The 20,374-nt window shown below is 35.0% G+C and overlaps 1 protein-coding gene across 6 annotated transcripts in view; it reads right to left on the bottom strand.

The window, feature by feature from the left end:
* Positions 1-20,374, bottom strand: part of SUCO (SUN domain containing ossification factor) — a 90,633-nt gene that overhangs the window by 43,149 nt on the left and 27,110 nt on the right. For 4 of the 6 annotated variants that reach the window (XR_003906798.1, XM_029935065.1, XM_029935064.1 and 1 more), the window contains exons 3-9: positions 18,589-18,699; positions 16,463-16,617; positions 14,290-14,427; positions 13,915-14,065; positions 10,001-10,124; positions 9,184-9,320; positions 8,114-8,181 (exon numbers count right to left, since the gene is read on the bottom strand). Coding sequence is in view for 5 of the 6 variants with exons in the window: in XM_029935065.1 (XP_029790925.1) it covers positions 8,114-8,181; positions 9,184-9,320; positions 10,001-10,124; positions 13,915-14,065; positions 14,290-14,427; positions 16,463-16,617; positions 18,589-18,699 (884 nt within the window). In the remaining variant the exon portion in view is untranslated. The remainder of the gene's footprint in view (positions 1-8,113; positions 8,182-9,183; positions 9,321-10,000; positions 10,125-13,914; positions 14,066-14,289; positions 14,428-16,462; positions 16,618-18,588; positions 18,700-20,374) is intronic. The other 2 variants (XM_029935063.1, XM_029935066.1) reach the window with 1 other exon arrangement.

Below are 20,374 nucleotides of genomic sequence, written 5' to 3'. Positions count from 1 at the left end.
TCTGCACTGAAAAGGAAACAATCAAAACTAATAGGCAACCTACAGAATGGGAAAAGATAGTTGCAAATGACATATCAGATAAAAGGCTAGTATCCAAAATCTATAAGGAACTCACCAAACTCCACACCCACAAAACAAATAACCCAGTGAAGAAATGAGCAGAAGACATGAACACACACTTCTCCAAAGAGGACATCCAGATGGCCTACAGGCACATGAAATGATGCTCAACATTCACTCATCATCAGGGAAACACAAATCAAAACCACACTGACATACCACCTCACGCCAGTCAGAGTGTCTAAAATGAACAAATCAAGAGACTATAGATGCTGGCGAGGGTGTGGAGAGATGGGCACCCTCCTACACTTTTGGTGGGAATTCAAACTGGTGCAGCTGCTCAGGAAACAGTGTGGAGGTCCCTCAAAAAACTATCAACAGAACTCCCCTATGACCCAGCAATAGCACTGCTAGGGATTTACCCAAGGGATACAGAAGTGCTGATGCACAGAGGCACATGTACCCCAATGTTCATAGCAGCACCTTCCACAATAGCCAAATCATGGAAAGAGCCTAAATGTCCATCACCTGATGAATAGATCAAGAAGATGTGGTATATACATACAATGGAATATTACATGGCAATGGAAAGAATGAAATATGGCCATTTGTAGCAAAGTGGATGGACCTCGAGGGTGTCATGCTAAGCGAAATAAGTCAGGCAGAGAAGGACAGATACCATATGGTTGCACTCAAGGTCCAACAGGAGAAACCTAATGGAGGACCGACCATGGGGAGGGGAAGGCAGAAAGAGAGTTGGGGAGAGACAGAGAGACGCAAAACCTGAGAGACTATTGAGTACTGAAAACGAACCGAGGGTTGAACAGGGAGGGGAAAGGGGGAAAGAGGTGGTGGTAATGGAGGAGGACACGGGGGGTAGAGCACTGGGCGTTGTATGGAAACCAATTTGACAATAAACTATTTCAAAAGTAAAAAATAAATAAATAAATAAATAAATAAAAATTATGCTAGTGACTTATATCTCTAAGAAGGCCATAAAGTACTGCTGCTTAGGAAAAGTTAAAAGTACATTGCCATGTGTGTAAAATAAAACTGCATACAGTGTAGCATTTGGGGAAAATAAATACTCATGACATCTAGCACTCTAATCAATACTTTCATAATAAAGTAATTATTATGCCAAATGATGTTACATATACTGACAATGAAATATATCAAAAGCATTGAAATTAACATACTGTATTTATGAGAGAGCAACAGAGCCAAGTTCCAGGAGATGACAAAAAGAGATTTTAGAGAAAGGTTCATGAAGAGAGAAGCAAACTAACATGTGCTGAATGCTTACTCTGGGTCAGATACTATGTTAGATGATTTACATCTATCCTCTGATTTAATTCTTACAACTACACTGCAACGAATATTATCTCCATTTAATAAAATAATTCAATACACACTAACTGGTTACACCTCCTCCTCTTGCCAAAGATGTAGCTGAGCTTTTATGGCCATCCATCAAAAACTGTATTTGTTAGTTTGGCCATCCATAGTTCTGGATGATGTGCTGTGAGCAGAAGTGTCAAGTGCAATTTCCAGATCAAGCCTTTAAATGGGAGCTGCTACTTCTCCATTTGCTTTCTCCTGCCTTACAGGGTATAATGAGAATGTGGGAGAAATGACCCTCCAGGCAGGGTCAACATCTGTAGGGGAGGCAAAGGAACATGACAGAAGGCGCGTGGGTGGGTCCTTTAATTGTTACCCCTGCACTACCCACTAGCTTGAGGTTTACATCAAAGAAAATTAAATCTCTGTCTTAAACCACAGTTCTATGGGCTCTGTTAAAGCAGCAGAATCAAAAGTCCTCTAACTATTATTCAGCCAATAAGCAGTGAAACTAAAAGTCAAAACCCATATGGTTCCAAAGCCTAAACATTTCCCATACCACTAAAACAAGGTTGGGAGAAGAAAATAAAGAAAATCAAACAGACTTTGCTTGTTAGTTACAATGAAGAAAAAATAAAAATAAAATAAAATGTTTACTCTACCCCACTTCCTTCTTTTGCATACAATGTTCTCCACTTCTAAGAAGATATGAGCTATATTAATATCAGAAAAATAAGCTTTGAAACAATTATATTACCAGGTATAAAAAGTAAATTCACTGCTTCAGATTCTGTGTCTCCCTCTCTCTCTGTCTCTGCTCCTCCCCTGCTCACGCTCTTTATCTCCTTGAAAAGTAAATAAACATTAAAAAAGAATTTATAAAGGGGCGCCGGAGTGGCTCAGCTAGGTAAAGGTCCAACTTCAGCTCAGGTCATGATCTCATAGTTTTTGAGTTCAAGCTGCACAACGGGCTCTGTGCTGATAGCTCAGAGCCTGGAGTTTGCTTCAGATTCTGTGCCTCCTTCTCTCTCTGGTCCTCCCCTGCTCAAGCTCTGTCTTTCTCTCCTTCAAAATAAATAAATGTCAAAAAAAAAAAAAGTAAATTCACCAAGATGTAACAATTCTAAAATTTGTATGTACCTAATAAATAGTATCATGATACATAAAATGCAAGTAGGTATGCAAATATTCCTGAGTTGATTTCAAAATGCTCTTTCATTTTTCCATCTCATCCTTTATGTTTCCTAAGAAGCAGAGAATACTCTGCAAGTTAACAAAACTACATATAAAAGTTGACAAATCCAATTTCAACATGCTTCTTTTAATTATTTATAGGTCAGGAGTTTTAAAAGACCTGAGGTCTAAAAAAGAAAAATTAAAAAAAATAAAAATAAAAGATCAGAGATCTAAACACAGAGCAGTGTGATAAAATACCATGTATCAAGATTTAGTTGGTATAATTAAGAAGGAAGTTTATACACTTAAATGTGTATATCTCAAAAAAAATTTAAGTTCAAGAGACTAAGCTTAAAGAAAATATAAAATAATAAAGTTTCAAACAGAAATCCATAAAATAGGAAAAAATAAAATGATAGAAGGAATCAATAAAGTCAAAATGGACTGGGGGATTAAATAAGAGGCATAAGTTAAAATATTAGGATTTAAAAAAAAATTTTAGCATAAAAATACTACAAATAACTTTATAATAAAAACTTTAAAAACGGATTAGACCAATTCCTAGAAAAGTAGTTTATCAAAACCTAGTCATACAACCATTTTTAATTTTTTTATTAAAAAAATTTTTTTATGTTTATTTTTGAGACAGAGAGTGAACAAGAAGGGAGGGGCAGAGAGAGAGGGAGACACGGAATCTGAAAACAGGCTCCAGGCTCTGAGCTGTCAGCTGTCAGCCCTGACATGGGGCTCCAATCCATGAACTGCGAGATCATGACCTGAGCTGAAGTCGGATGCTTATCTGACTGAGCCACCCAGGTGCCCCTATAACCATTTGTTTTAAATGTAGTTTAAAACTTGCCATCTTCTCAACCAGTACATGCCCAGTTTATGTATAGTGACACTGCCATGGTGAAAGATTATAAACAACCCAAATATCCAACATCAGAAGACTAGTTAAATCTAGTTAGACTAGTTAAATACAACCATGGAATGAAATTTTATACAGCTATCAAAAATAATGAAAAGGTTCTCTCTGAACAAAATAGAAAGATGACCAGATAGTAGTTAAAACTTAACTCAAAATGAAAAATAGTATGTATAATATACTATGTTCTGTGAAAAGGAGATCAATAAAAATCTGTATTTGTATATATTGTCTACATTTGCATAAAGAAACTGAAAAGATATCTAAAAATTTAACACTGAATAAGCTGGATGACAGAGATTGGAAGGACATTTCTCACTGTAACTCCTTTCCTTTACCCTTTTTGGGTTTGAACCATGTGAATGTATTACTTAGTTTTCAAATTACATGCTTAAAAGAAAACTAGTATCTTCCTATAGGCCCAGATGGGTTTATCGTTGAGTTCCAAACATACAGTATACCTACTGGTACAAGCTTAGGAGCAATGCCTTCAAATTAGGGAGTAAGAGGACACTGCCTACTATCTTTCTATTCACAATTTTCTCAAGGAACTTGCCAGCATGTGAAGACAAAAGAAAGTAAAATACAATGAAAAGGATTAAAAAAAATTTTAAGAAGAAAAATTTGCAGGAAAGCTATAATTTTCTACACAGAAATCCCAAAGAATAATCCATGTATTATTAGAAAAACAGAATATAAAAAGGTAGCTGGATATAAAATCCATATATAAAAACCTGGATATCTATACACAACAAGGTGAAATTTTTAAGATAAATTTATAATATCAACAAAAAATAGCTCCCCAGAAATGAATTTAATAAAAGATATACAATATTTCTGTGAAAATTTTTAAAAATAATCTTCCCCAAAGACATTGAGACAAAGAAAAACATGTCCTATTTATGGATAAGAAAACTGAAAATCTGAGTCATCTGAAGATTCAATAAAATTTCAAACAAAATTTGACATGACATTTGGGCAACTCAACAGGGTAAGATTTATTTTAAAAAAGCAGAGCAGAAGCATAGCCAATCAGTCCTGAGAATATGAGGCAAAAACTTGCCCTACCAGATACTGAGATCCATAAAGCTAAAGGAAGTGTGGCGTTGTGGCAGTACTGATAAATTGGTCAATGGAACAGAATAGGAAACAGAGAAACAAACCCAGACTTAGAAGGAAACTTTGTGATAAAGGTACACTGTAAATCAGGGGAAAGCGTGAACTATGGAATAAACAATCATCTAAACAGCAAAATGGGGAGGGAAGAATGAATCCCTTCTCTATGCTATCTAAAAAAAAAAATCCAACTGGGATTAAAACCTAAACGTGAAAGGCATAAATACAAAATATTTGTAGAATTTTAAAATTTTGAGTTATCTTTCTTCATGCCAAAACTGTAAGGCAGGTAAGTTCAACTATATTAAAATTAAAATAGTTTCTATTCATCAAAAGACACTATAAGAAACTGAAAGGATAATTCGTAAACTAGAGAAAATATGTGCAACATATATAATTTATATGTTCTATCCAGAGTTAAGAAAAATGTTACATTGTATCCATTTTATGAGAAACTGCTAAGTTAGACTTCTACTAACCTAAAAAAGATTTGTATAGAAAACATAGCACAAAATCAGCATTTCAGGAGAGAAAAAACTAGTACTGGAAATATGCTCAATCTCATTGGTGATCAGGGACCGGCATCTTTCTAGGACAAAAGCTCCACAACAGCAGAGATCTCAATGTGAAACAATGTTATTCCAGCACCAGCAGCATCACTTAAAACGTTCAACCTAACATGCTCAATAAACATCGAATGAATGAACAAATGAACAAATGAATTTTTAGGCTCAAAATCCTACAATGTCAATTATCCTTTAATTCATCTATAGATTTGATACAATTCTAATAAAAACGGCAACATTTTTTATTGAACTCAAGATGTATCTAAATTTTATTTATTTATTTTTTTAAATAGTTTATTGTCAAATTGGTTTCCACACAACACCCAGTGCTCTTCCCCACAAGTGCCCTCCTCCATCACCACCACCTCTTTTCCCCCCTCCCCCTTCCACCCTCAGTTCGTTTTCATTATTCAACAGTCTCTCAAGTTTTGCATCCCTCTCTCCCCCCAGCTCTCTTTCCCTCTTCCCCTCCCCCTGGTCCTCCATTAGGCTTCTCCTGTTTTCCTGTTAGACCTATGAATGCAAACATATGGTTTCTGTCCTTCTCTGCCTGACTTACTTCGCTTAGCATGACACCCTCAAAAGGAAAAACAAAGAGATAAGAACAGTGAAGAAACTTTTGATGAAGATGAGGTTTAAACTTACTCTACCAGATATTCAGACTTATAAAACTATGGTGAGACTGTGTGGTCTTAATACACCTTAGGAGGAGAAACCTACTTAAATCAGGTGAAACCAGTTACAGATGTTCTGAAGTTCAATTGTACAATGAAAGGACACAAATGTAAATGAGCAAACACTAAATACACAATAAACACATATACCTAAATACATGCGGTTTGGCAGAAACATTAAAATACAAATGAGTAGCTATGACTACTTCATACAACTTCATCCCAGCATGTCTTTGCTTGAAATTCAAAACTTGGAGCATGAACACTTGAGCTGTTACTGACTACAGAGGATCTTACGAATTAAAAAAAAAAAAAAAAAGATCACATTTTAGTTATAAACGCAGATAATCATTTCCTTAAATTTAATACATGACACAAAGAAAAATGAGCTATTAAATTATCCCTTAATACACTTTAATAATTTGGTGTTTTCTTTTTTAAAATTATAATCGTTTTACTTTATTTTTTCTTTTATAGTTTGTCAAGTTGGTTTCCATATAACACCCAGTGCTTATTGCCACAAGTGCTCTCCTCCATGCCTATCGCCCCTTTTCCCCTCTCCCACTCCCCCATCAGCCCTCAGTTTGTTCTCAGTATTCAAGAGTGTCTCACAGTTTGCCTCCCTCCCTCTCCCCAACTATTTTTCCCCTTTCCCCTCCCCCATGGTCCTCTGTTAAGTTTCTCCTGTTCCACCTGAGTGAAACCATATGGTATCTGTCCTTCTCTGCCTGACTTATTTCCCTTAGCATGACACCCTCGAGATCCATCCACATTGCTACAAATGGCCAGATTTCATTCTTTCTCATTGCCATGTAGTATTCCATTGTATATATAAACCACATCTTCTTGATCCATTCATCAGTTGATGGATGGTGTAAATTTTCAAAATAAACCTAAATGTACCAAAAGAAGTGAAGGCCAAGGGTAGAAAATAAGCACTATCTTTAAAGTTTAAAGAGTTTTTAAATAAGAAAAAAATTAATATATTTTTAGTAAATCAGTATGCTGGTGATTTATCTCAATTCTTTTTGAACAGCTGCTTTTGACCATTTAAACTAAAAAATCTAATGAAACTATTGGCATATCACACCTTATTTTCCCCCATAAATCTGTTCCTTTGCCTCTGTTCTTAGGTTAACAGCAGAATCACAGATCCAAGTAGTAGACTCAAAATCCTGGGAGATTTCCGAGATAACTCTCTCTACATCCAATTACTAACCAAGAGCTACCAATTTTCTCTGCTATATCTTTCATATCCTCCACTCTTCTGTATCTAAACTGCCAATGCCTTAATTAAGGCAGGTTCCTAACCAGTTTCCGTGCTCCCAACTGCATTCTGCTATAGGCCACCCTTTGAGGACAAACCTTCTTAAAACACCAGTGAGATCATGTCACTTCCTTACTTCACACAAACAATGCCCTCCATGGTCTTTAATAAACTTCAAAAAATTTTAGGGGTGCCTGGGTGGCTTAATCGGTTAAGTGTCCAACTTCCACTCAGGTCATGATATTGCAGTTTATGAGTTCAAGCCCCGTGTCAGGCTCTGTGCTGATACCTCAGAGCCTGGAGCCTGCTCCAGATTCTGTGTCTCCCTCTCTCTGCCCGTCCCCTGTTCCTGCTCTGTCTCTGTCTCTCAAAAATAAATATTAAAAAAAAATTTTTTTAAGCCAAGGGGCACCTGGGTGTCTCAATTGAGCTTCCGACTCTTGTCTCAGGTTATGATCCCTCTACACTGAGTCTAAAGCCTGCTTAAGATTCTCTCTCTCCCTCTGCCCCTCACACACACTTACATGCTCTCTCATAAAGAAAAAGAACGAAAAAAAGAAAGCGAGGAAGGAAGAAAGATGCTCCTTTAAGCATGTCTCCTTATTCTTAGAATTCCTGACTACCTTTGCCTTCCTCATTTGTGATTTCCTTTGAACCCTTCAAGATTCAGCTCAGGAATTACCTCTTCTAGGAAACCCTTTCATCCTCTCTCACAGGTATATATCATTTCTGTTCCTATAATAACCTTTCAGCAATACTTTTATACTATTTCACAATTGTTTGACTAGACTTATCTTTTGCGTGTGAGTGTGAAAGGCATTTTTTTCTTCAATTCTGTATCCCAGGATCTAAGGAATTTACAGTACCAGCGCCTGTCAATCATAAATGCTTTTTAAGTGTCTACATGAACAAATAAATCTAATCTGAACATAAAACCTTACCATAATATGTACATACATAATATGTACATAAATTTTATATTACTTACCAAATTTTAGTGCTGCAAGGATTCAACATATAAAGATCCATATTTTCTATAAGAATAGCAGATGTGCTCTATTTTAAAAGGGGGGAAGGGAATAAATTACTTAAGGAAAAATATTTCAACTCTAAAGACTTCTAGGATTTCTATATGTTTAGATCTTCAAATACTAAGATTCTAAAACATTCATTTGAAAAGAAGGCATAAAATGACTAAAGTTTACCAGTTATGTCTATAGTGTTGTTATTAAGTTAGCCTTATGATGTTTAAAATTAAATGTCTGTTACCATAAAGGAAAAATGATTTTCTATTAGCTATTTCCTATTTAAAATCTCAAACAGGTTTAAAAGTTAAAAGGTAAGATGAATGCCCTTCAGTAGATGAACGGAAACTGCGGCCCATCCAGACAACAGAGTGTTATTCAGTGCTAGAATTTGTGAAGCCAATCTGAAAAGGTTACATACGGTATGATTCCAACTATGTGACATTCTGGAAAAGACAAAACTACGTAGATAGTAAAAAGACTGGTGGTTGCCAGGAGCTGAGGGTAGGGAGGAATAATAGGTGGAGCACAGAGGACCTTCAGGGCAGTAAAAATATCTTGCATGATACTCTAATGGTGGATACATGTCATTACACATTTTTCCAAACCCAAAGACTATATATACAGTAAAAGTGAACTCTAAGGTAAACTATGGACTTCAGCTGATAATGTGTCAGTATAAGTTAATCAACTATAGTGAATGTTTCACTCTGGTGGGAGGTATGTTGATAATGGAGGAGGCTAGACATGTGTGGGTGTAGGGGCATATGAGAAATCACTTTCTTTCAATTTTGCTGTGAACCTATAACTACTCTAAAAAATAGTCCTTGAAAGAAAAAAAGGGTACAGTGTATCAACCAATATAATTCATATAAGAAAATGTGTTTAGAAGTATAATCCTGCATTTATTAGTGAATCAGAAAAATAGTTCATGTTAAAATCTAGTCCTCTGCAAAAAATACAGATATAAATATATAAATTTATTTAATCAAGTTACTAGTTTCCTATATATAAGAATTTTATAGTTAAGTACCTTGGCTTCTGGATTAGCTGCCAAAATTTTGGCGCCACATTCTACTGAGGCATAATTATTTCGATTTTTCTGGACTTTTTTTGTTGCATGTAGACCTCCATTAGAAGATGGATGCATTGACTGACCTGCAGACAAACCTTATTATAAACATATATATATGAAGATTATGATTAAAAATACTCCCAGCAAACAACGATCACAAAAGCAACAAGTTGTAGTCTAGTGAAGACCAGGTTTTAATGCTTAAGAAAATATTTTACAAATCCATTAAGCAATTCAAAATGCTTTACTTCAATACAAATTACAAAAATCCACATTACTTGATTTATGTCTACCCTCAAAATGAAACTTATCTATGAGAATCAAAATATTGTATATATATATTTCATTAAGGGTCAATGTTGTCCTTTTATCTCCAACATTAGGAATTTTTAACTCTGAGACTTTCTCTACAATAGCCAAAAGGAAGTGTAATACCATAGTCCAACTCTATTTACAGTTTAAAGCTTTATTACTCAAGTTTCCATTCCTCAAATTTCCTTATAAATTGAAATAAACACCACTGCTCTGCCTACTTTATCTTATTTTACCCTCATTTAATAATTTACAAGAATGGGTTTTAAGATTAAAACTATATAATTATATACAGGTAAATTATATATGTGAAACCAACTGTATCTTGCTAAGTTTCACCTTTCCAAAGCTTTCAAAAGCTTTATTTTACCAACTGTAGAGAGAAATGCATATTTAAACCAGTCCTCCCCTCTTCAAAAAAAAAACAAAAAACAAAAAACCAGGAATCACAGATCTTACATACTTTTTTCTTTTTCTACTTCCATAACTTTCTTCTTCCATTCATCAAATGTTGGTATATCTTCTGGGTCTTTGGGACTTGTTACAGATGTATGGTCAATTTCTCCTGGTTTTGTATAATCAGAACTCTGAAAAAAATGTGAAAGAATACATAAAAAACTTTAATAAGTTATATAAGTATATGTGAAGGTTTTGGTGAAATTAATGTCTGATTTTATATGTGATAGATAATATCTCAAAAAAATACACAGTTTGGTTTAATTAAAAGTTGAATTTCTCTTGAAAAAAAAAAAAAACTGAAATCATTTACCTAAGCACCACAAGATGTATTCCTTCACATGTTAGCAATATAACCTAGGCTGTAAAAAACTTTACATTATATCCTAAGCAAGCAATTACTTATACATAAACTGTACAAATTGATAAGTACTATAGTTGTGATGTGTCCACCTTAAAATCTAGGTTAAAATAAGATACGCATTAAAGAAAGCTAACTTTATATACAGCATGCTGTTTCTAAAAAACCCTTAACAGGAATTACCACTCATATAAAATTTTTAAGGTAGATTTATAAATGTAAAGAAACACAAAAAATCTAAAGAAAAACAAAGCCTTTTAAAGGAACTATAGAAAAATCTTCACTATAAAAGGATTTAACAAGATGAAGAAAGAATAAATCATTTAAAAAAGGGCCGATACATTTGGCTGGATTAAATTTTTTAAATTAATCAAAAGACCATAAACAATATGGTACAATAAGCCACAAGTTAGAAGAAGTATTTGCAATATATACAACCAATAAAGGATGACTACCAGCTAAAAAGACTACCTACAAATCAGTAATGGAGGAGAGGAATGATAAATTTAGCAAAGAAGCAATATAAAATAATCAATAATCAATGAATACAAATGAAAACCAGAGACATTAAATAAATTATACCAATCTGACAAGAGGGAGGTTCAAGTGTGGCATGTCTGTTGAACCATAGGACACCTATTAGTCTGAAGGGAGTTCAAACTTTAGCAGTATTTCGGACACCTGGCTGGCTAAGTTAAGTTGGAAGAGCATGTAATTCTTGATCTCGGAGGTCATGAGTTTGAGCTCCATGTTGGATGTAGAGATTACTTAAATAGATAAATAAATAGGGGTGCCTGAGTGGCTTACTCAGCTAAACATCTGGCTTTAGCTCAGGTCATGACTTCGCAGTTTAAGAGTTCAAGCCCCATGTCGGGCTCTGTGCTGACAGCTGGGAGCCTGGAGCCTACTTCAGATTCTATGCCCCTCTCTTCTGATCCTCCCCTGCTCACACTCTGTCTCTCTCTCTCTCTCAAGAATAAACAAACATTTAAAAAAATAAATAAACAAAAAAAATTTAGCAATATTCACTAAAGATGTGCCTATTCTATGACCTAATAATTCTTCTTCTATGTATAAATATCAGTGAAAACATACACATGTGCCTAAGAAAGTATTCATGAGAATGTTTATGGTAGCACTGTTTGTAATATCCAAACATTAGAAACAACCTAAATATCCACGAATTGAAGAACAGATAAATTATGGTAGTGAAATACAACAGTGAAAACAACTGATAGACAAATCTCAAAAACAACGTTGAGTCAAATGATACTTAAGACAAAAATAATACCATTTTATACTGCTTCAAAATATGCCAACTAGTAGTATGCATTGTTTGTAATAATACAGTTTTGGAAAAAGTTTAAAAATACATTCTTAAAGACACACACACTGAATTTAAGATAGGTGTTCTATCTGAAGAGAAGAAATATAACTGGGGAAAGGCAAACAATTCAATTTGTAAGCTGAGTAATGTATGCAAGAATGTTCATTCCATCATCTATTTCTGTATTCCTAAAACAATGCATAACATATTTATAAACAGTTCCTAGAGCGTGTACAATATCTACTTAGACAGCTTACTCTGGCAAATAGCACAAGCCTCATATAGTACACAAGTGCTATATGGTATAGGACCTATTTTCATTAATACTAATACTCACTATACTAAAGCAAACTTTTAAGGGCTGACACTAGAATATTAGAATTACACTAATACAAATACCCATAATCTCCCTCTAGGAAGACTTAACAAATTGGCTCTCATACAACCTCTATGTTGGAGTGCTTTTGCAGAACAAGATGACTAATAAAGTATGTGGTTATTAAAAATTATAGAAAATAAGATTAAACAACTAGTATTAACACTAATTTAATTTAAAAATTAAATTAAATCCTACTTTGAACACAACTTATAAAAATTTACCTAGCTTAGACACTTTTTTCCAGGATATAAATTTATTTAGGAGGTAATTAATACATTTAAAAACTACCTGGGTGCCTGGGTGGCTCAGTCGGTTAAGTGTCCAACTTCGGCTCAGGTCATGATCTCATGATTCGTGAATCTGAGCCCCACATTAGCAAGTTCAAGCCCCACGTTGGGCTCTGTGCTAACAGTTCAGGGCCTGAAGCCTGCTTCAGATTCTGTGTCTCCCTCTCTCTGTTCCTCCCCCACTCATGCTTGCTCTCTCTCTCTCTCAGAAATAGATAAACATTAAGAAAAAAATGTTTTAAATTATATCCTTATGCCTATTAGCACAGACTCATAAACCATTTCCATATCCTAGGTAATGAAGAGCAGTTTCAGTCTGCTAATGGTTAAGGAAAACAAACAAAACTGAAACAAAACTGGTTTCTATGCTTGAATTTTACATCTGACACTTAAGGAGCTCCAAAAAAGAGATTTTTGTAATGTTTGTCTAATTTTATTTATGACTGTGGACAACTGACTATCACATATGCCTGATTTGGTTTCACTAGGATAATTAGTTTTTTTAAGATGCTGGACTATGAAATGCTGAGTTCCTATAAGAAGCATCATAAAAACAGCCGATCCAGTGATAGTAAAGTCTCTACAATGAAGTTTAGTTACTTGTGAGTACAGGTTCACCAAAAATACATGAAAGAAAAGGGACCCAAAAAGTAAAGGGAACAAATACGGATATGGTACTCAGTAATTTGAACTACTCTTTGATTCCACATGTTTGTTTTTGTTAAGTTCATGGAGTGGCATTCGTCTCTGTTACTCAGTTCTTCCTTACCTTAAGGGAGCCCCTAGACTTCTCTGTCAACATTTCTTCAGGAAATTCTGCACTGGCCTCTATCTGAAGTCAGAGCAGAACTCAAAAGGAGAAAAGAAAGTAAAACTGCTACAAGGGGATAGCCCTGGTACTGTAAAAATCATACTCTTCAATATAAGCAGATCTAGTTATATTCTGCACAAAAATAACAAAAGGTAACATGTCCCTTTAAAATAATTCTGGTTGAAGGGGCGCCTGGGTGTCTCAGTCAGTGGCTCAGGTCATGATCTCATGGTTCATGGGTTCGAGTCCCATGTCGGGCTCTGTGCTGATAATGCAGAGCCTGGAGCCTGCTTCAGATTCTGTGTCTCCCTCTCCCTCTGCCCCTCCCCTGCTTCTGAGCGCACGAGTACATACTCATGCTCTTTCTCTCTCTCAAAAAGTAAATACATGTTTAAAAACTTTTTTTTAATAATTCTGGTTGAAGAGCCCAAATTTAATACTATATATGGAGTTAAGCTTGTATTCTGAAGATATTAATAATCATACCTTCTTCTATATAGCTCTCCAAGAAAATGCTTAAATTAGGACTGTATACCAGAAAACCACTTAATTATACAATTCAAAAGACGGTTCACACTTGTGAACTGTCAGTACTCAGAAAGTAATCACTTGCTCTCAGAAAGCACAGTGGTTCCATATTCCTCATTAACTACATAATCCCTGATTTTACAGCAAATATGGTTAGCAATTTGCAAGATTAGCAAATAATAAAAATACATATAATAGAGTAGGAAACAGTGCAAGTTATATACCTACCTCATTTTTTAAATTATCTGAAGCATTCAATGCAGATTTTGGATCACCACTCCCCTGATCACTTGCTGAAACCTTTGATTCAAATTCTGATTTTGTTATTTTTCCTTTGCCATGTGAAGATGACACATTTTCTATATGCTGGCCAACAAGGCTATTTGAAACCAAAAAGACATTAAAAATTTTCAGCTGAATAACATGTTTATGCAATCTAATCTGTTACAACTATCATGTACGAAGTAAACCAAGAAAGGAGCACAAAGGGATGAGCTTTCTCTCAGTCATAAAGTGGAATTAAGTATGCACCAAAGTCCATTCCAACATGACACTGCTATTACTACAGAATTAGACAAAGGACCAACAATAGCTCATACCCACCTTTCAGGTGGATTAACAAAGGAAGGCTGGTCAACTGGAGCATTCGCATCAAGAACCTCACCAACATCACAATCAGTTTCAGACTGCTCAGTTTCACTTGGCTTGGTTACAGGAATAGTACCGGATTTTTCTATTTCACTAAAAATAGAAACAAAAAATACAATTCGGCAATTCAATGAACATAATGTGGCATAAGTTAAAAATGGTATTAGTGATTTTCAAACATAATCTAAGACAGAGGAGAATGCTTTACAGTCTACAGGCTGTTCTCAAGAGTTCACTTATTTCAAATCATGTAAAGTCAATTGCTGACTTTTGCTGTTGGTTTTTTTTTAAAGACCGAAATTTCTGTGGCCATTTCTGACTCTTGATCTGTTAATGCTCTTGGGCTCTAAATAGCTAATTATGAAATTTTAAAACAAAAGATATAGGTTAGTGTTTGGTCTCATAAAAAATAATATTTTAAAATTATTTATTTTAACTATATCTACTCTAATGGGTCCTTTCCATGTTAGTATATTTTGCCAATATTAGAGTTGTTGTCTATAGTATCAAAAAATAATCTATTATCTCTATACATTTCACTTTTAGAATTTTATTTTAAAGGGGCGCCTGGATGGCTCCGTCAGTTAAGCATCCGACTTTGGCTCAGCTCATGATCTTGTAGTCCGTGAGTTCGAGCCCCGCATCGGGCTCTGCCCTGACAGCTCAGATCCTGGAGCCTGCTTCAGATTCCATGTCTCCCTCGCTCTCTGCCCCTCTACACTCACTCTGTCTCTCTCTCTCTCTCTCTCTCTCTCTCACACAAAAAAAAAATATTAATTAATTAATTAATTAAAAAGAAAAGAATGTCATTTTAAAAAACACATACCCTAATATTTTCTGCCACTTACTTCCAATTCATGAAGCAGTCTCATTCAGGATAAAGGGAAAATAAGATGCACTGTACATATATATAATATTTAGTCTTAAATTCTTTCTGGAGTATTTTTAAATACCGTCATTATTTCTAAGCCTGTCTTGCTTCTTCCTTAACTAGGATAAACATCTAAGTGGCAACTCTAACATCTTTGAGTCAAACTCCCTCACCCAGGCCCTTACATTCTTGAGAAGAATAAGTGTTTAAAAAAGTACTTGTGGTGGGGTGCCTGGGTGGCTCAGTCAGTTAAGCCTCTGGCTTTGGCTCAGGTCATAATCTCACAGTTCATGAGTTCGAGCCCGCGTTGGGCTCTGTGCTGACAGCTCTGGAGCCTGCTTCAGATTCTGTATCTCCCTCTCTTTCTCTGCCCCTTCCCCACTCACACTCTGTCTCTCCCTCTCTCTCTCTCAAAAGTAAATAAACACTAAAAAAAATTGGGGGGGGAGGGATGGTGCCTGAGTGGCTCAGTCAGTTGAGTGTCCTACTTTGGCTCAGGTCATGATTTCACTGCTCATGGGTTCAAGCCCCGTGTTGGACTCTGTGCTGATAGCTTGGAGGCTACAGCCTGCTCTCTTTCAAATATAAATAAACATTAAAATTTTTAAAAATATTTTAATAAAATAAAGTACTTGTAATTAAAAAAAGTAGTGATGATAGTAATACTGACACATATATTCTTACTATGTGCCAGATATTACCCTATCCATTTTTAAATATGTACTAACTCATTTGATATAGGAAATGATTAATACAGTATGAAGGGAATTTGTTCTTTGTAGTGTTGCTGTAAGGAACTATAAGAGTATATAATCGATTTTCTAAGTTTGGAAACCTTAGATCTACAAACTCTGAATATTTATCAAGTTTGAACAAGGGAGCTATTCACAAAAAGACAGAACTATGAATGGAATGCTGGAGTAATACTTGATGGAAGTGAATAATCTGACATTTGAACCTTTGATAATTATAAGGAAGATTACTCAAATAAGCAGTTACTTAAACAAGTAAAGCCTAACTTTATGTGATGCAGATTTCCTGGCTAGGATCTACTTCACTGAGTTTGGAAGCAGAATAAATACTGGGTATAAGACCATTACATTAAAATAAAATTATTATGCAAAACACGGGCATCATAACTTAGGTCTGCTATATAGCCTAACCTTCAAATTCGAGTTTCAAACTGCCTGATGTGATGAAGACATTTTTCCATCATTAATCTAATGAGATTCTCTTTTTTCCTTTATAATGACTTACTCAAGCTTTGAGATTGGAGTGATCTCTGAGGTAGATGAGCTGGAAATATTTTCAATGTTTTCACTGCCCACAATTACACTGGAAGAATCTTCATGTAGATCAACTGGAGGGAGTGTCTCAATCACAGATGGACTTAACTTTTTTGACTCTGTATTCTGTTTAAAAAAAAAAGTTACATTAAATGTGGAAGCTAATAAATTATCTCTTTAGCTATACAGGATTTTATAAAGTATGTCTCAAAAGTGACAGTACTAAGAATGTACTTTTATAAAAATCCTTTCTTCTAACATTACCCCCCAAGAAATATATTTCATATTAAAATACAGGCTCTAACTATGGAATTTCACAACCTAGGACAGAGAAATTTGTCTTTCTTCTTTCCTATTTTCTGTCAGGGCCCACATATATTTCCCTCTTACTATAATTAATGCTAGCAGCAACACAGAAATCATATGTAAATGTGAAAAATAGTACAACACATACTTCTTACCCCAGCGCAGTTTAGAAGATAATGTGCATAAAGAAAGAACAACACGGATCATGTACAAGTAACATTACAATGCAGTACAGGATTCTCACTGCTCCTTCAGTCCTGGATGGTCTGGGGCATTTACCCATACAAAACACAATCTGAAATCTACCTAATACCACTCATATTTGAAACCTCTATCAGCACATTCTTCAACACTACATAGAATTAGTCTTTCCCTTTCCTCTATGCCTCCACTGTTCTCTCTATAGAGTTAATCTATATAGCATCTAGAACACCTCAACTGCCTTATTTATGTCTCTTCTTCAAGTATACTATAAAATGCCTTGAGTAAGAACTATGTTCTCTTGATTTTCATGTTCCCTAGCACACTTTTAATGCTTATTAAAGTGAGAGGTACTCATGTGCAGTTCTAAGAAAACAGAAACTATGGACAGAAGAAAGAGGACTGTGAAGAAAAAGAGGACCAATATGGGAGCAGAAAGAAAACACAAGGGATAGAGTCCAAATAATACAAAATATGATCATTTGGGGAATTATTTACAGTGAAATAAAAAATTCACAAAGGAATACAAATAGTTTGTATTATGGTGGAGGTCTTGAGAAAAGGAATATTAACATTACTATCATTTTAATATGTACTCAGTAAAAAAAAAATGAGATATTTTACACTTTTTTTTTTTAACTAAGTCTCCACAATCTAGTATGTATTTATAGCAAGTCTCAATTTGGGCTGGCTGCATTTCCAGTGCTCAAGAGCCATGGAGCTCTAGTAGCTGGTAGCTACTCTATTGAACAGAACAGGTCAGTAAGATGCAGTAAGCACTTCAACGGATTTGAGCAGGACTACACCATGATAAAAATTCTAGAGACTGAACAATGGCAGGACTATTCCAAAACAGTCATATACCTATTTGTACTTAAATAGCCCAATTGAGTCATAAAATAACTCTAAATGTATTAAAAAAAAATTCTCTCTCATACTAGCTGAAGTTTGTTTTTGTTACTATTTGAGATACTTAGTTTTTCCTTAGTCCTTCTTCCTCCAGATCAAATATCCCTACTTCCTTCAGCTATTCCTGATAGTAAATGGGTTCCAGATGCTTCAGCATTCCGGTCGGCTTATATTCTGGTCTAATTTTTAATATCTTTCAAAAAATCTGGTATATAAGACAGAAAATAATATTCAGGATATAATATAAGAGGAAAAGAGAAAACATATTTTAACCTATAATTAATTCATATTCCACACTGAGTGACAAAAGTTCGGTAACAAAACACTCTTTGTTTTATATACAAATACTTCCTTTTGTTTTAAGTTAGAAAAATTTCCTGACATCTAAAAATCTAAAGAGACAAAGATACATTATAGTGAGCCAAAATGGAACCTAAAAAGAAATGAGAACTTAGACCCAAACTTTTACTACAAAGAAAATGGGCACACTTATTATTAAATCTGTAATCCTGCATTTTCTCATAAACGGCACTCTTAGCAGGTGAACAGTATTATGGACAATTGCACGACAGTTCAAAAAGAAAAATAAACAGTACACAATACGGGGACCAAACAGAAGTTGTCTATCTTGCAACGTAATTTTAAAAGAAATATCATAAAAATCAAAGCAACAGAGCTTACTTGTACATCCACAGCATAGTCATTTTTTAATTTATGTTCTTCTGGGGAAACAGGTAAGTTTGAACCCACTTTTTCTGATAATTCAGCATTCATAGGTCCCTCTCTTTCATCCTATATTGCAACAAAGAAAAAAGGCTAAATGATAATATTGTTTCACAAAACAGCCCTAAGCAATATTATATACTTCGCGACCAAAACACTGTCTCGTACACATTTGTCTCTAATTACTTTTGTTTACATGGTCATCGTCCATCTTCCTGCATTCCCTTCCTTACCACCACTGTTAAAACATACACTAAATGAGTTCAAGACACTCATTTGATTTCTTAATAAGCACTTCAGTCCTACCAGCAGTACTAGGTGGCAGGCACCCAGTAAGACTTCAGGAAATCTGAACAAATTCATGTTTAAATGTATCTTCTAGCTATATGTTTCATAAAAGCAAAGTTCATATTCTTTGTTTATCTAAGCCTTTTTTATAACATAAACTAGGTACCTAAATGTTTACTGAGTTATGTCCCCAAATATTTTGCTTATATTCATTCTCACAACATTTAGTCTTCAAATTTCTCATCAGAGATTAGATAAAAGTCTTATAGACTGTGGGTGAAAGTATAAAATTATACTTTTTAAAGAGATATCCAGCATCAGTCTGCAAAATTTTAAATGCTGCATCCCAGAAATATATCCTACGTAACACCAAAATTTGAATAATCCACTCTAATTATCTTGCCAACCCCTCCAAGCAAGTAATTATAAATCTGTGTTCACACACACACATGCATACACACAAGCACATGTGCATATACACAGCTGAGATACAATGCAAAAGTCTGTCAATAAAGAAATGTTTAATAAATTACAAAGTATCTATATGAATGAATAAAAATGTAGCCATCATAAGACTAGAGCAACATGAAAAGGAGTCCAGGAGATATTACTGGGGCAGAAGGAGAAGTCAATTTGTAGAATAATTTATAATATGACTTTTTATGGAAAATAAAAATATTAATTTGTGTGCCATATATTGGTATATAGATACCCACAAAAAACTGTCTCAATATTTTCACAAGAAACAGTAAATTATGGTTCCTTCAGGGAAGAAAATAGGATATAAATATAAATATTGTATAGTTGGTATAAATCACCTCTATACAGCTTATCCTTTTTTTTTCAATGTTTATTTATTTTGGAGAAAGAGAGAGTGTGAGTAGGGGAGGGAAAGTGACAGGGGTACACAGAATCAGAAGCAGGCTCCAAGCTGTCAGCACAGAGCCTGACACAGGGCTCGAACCCACAGACTATGAGATCATGACCTGAGCCAAAGTCAGACGCTTAACCAATTGAGCCACCCAGGCACCCCTATACAGTTGATCCTTAAACAATGCAGGAGTTAAGGGTACCAAGCCCTAGCACAGTCAAAAATCTCCCTGTTTTGATTCCCCCAAAACTTTACTACTAATAGCCTCTTGTTGACCAGAGCTGTACCAATAATATAAGCAGTAAATTAACACACACTTTGCATATTGCATGTAGTATACACTGTATTCTTACAGTGCAGTTAGAGAAGGGGCATCTGGGTGGCTCAGTTGGTTAAGCATCCAACTCTTGATTTTGGCTCAGGTCTTGATCTCACAGTTTGTGAGTCTGAGCTCTGTGTTATGAGCCTACACTGCCATCTTGGAGCCTGCCTGGGAGCCTCTCTCCCTCTCTCAGTCCCTCCCCTGCTCATGTGCAAGCATGCTCATTCTCTCTCTCTCTCTCTCTCTCTCTCTCTCTCAAAATA

This window comes from Suricata suricatta, chromosome 3, assembly GCF_006229205.1.
Source record: "Suricata suricatta isolate VVHF042 chromosome 3, meerkat_22Aug2017_6uvM2_HiC, whole genome shotgun sequence".
Lineage (NCBI taxonomy): Eukaryota > Metazoa > Chordata > Mammalia > Carnivora > Herpestidae > Suricata > Suricata suricatta.
The sequence above is the reverse complement of the archived record's forward strand: the minus strand, read 5'-3'. Positions and strand labels throughout refer to the sequence as shown.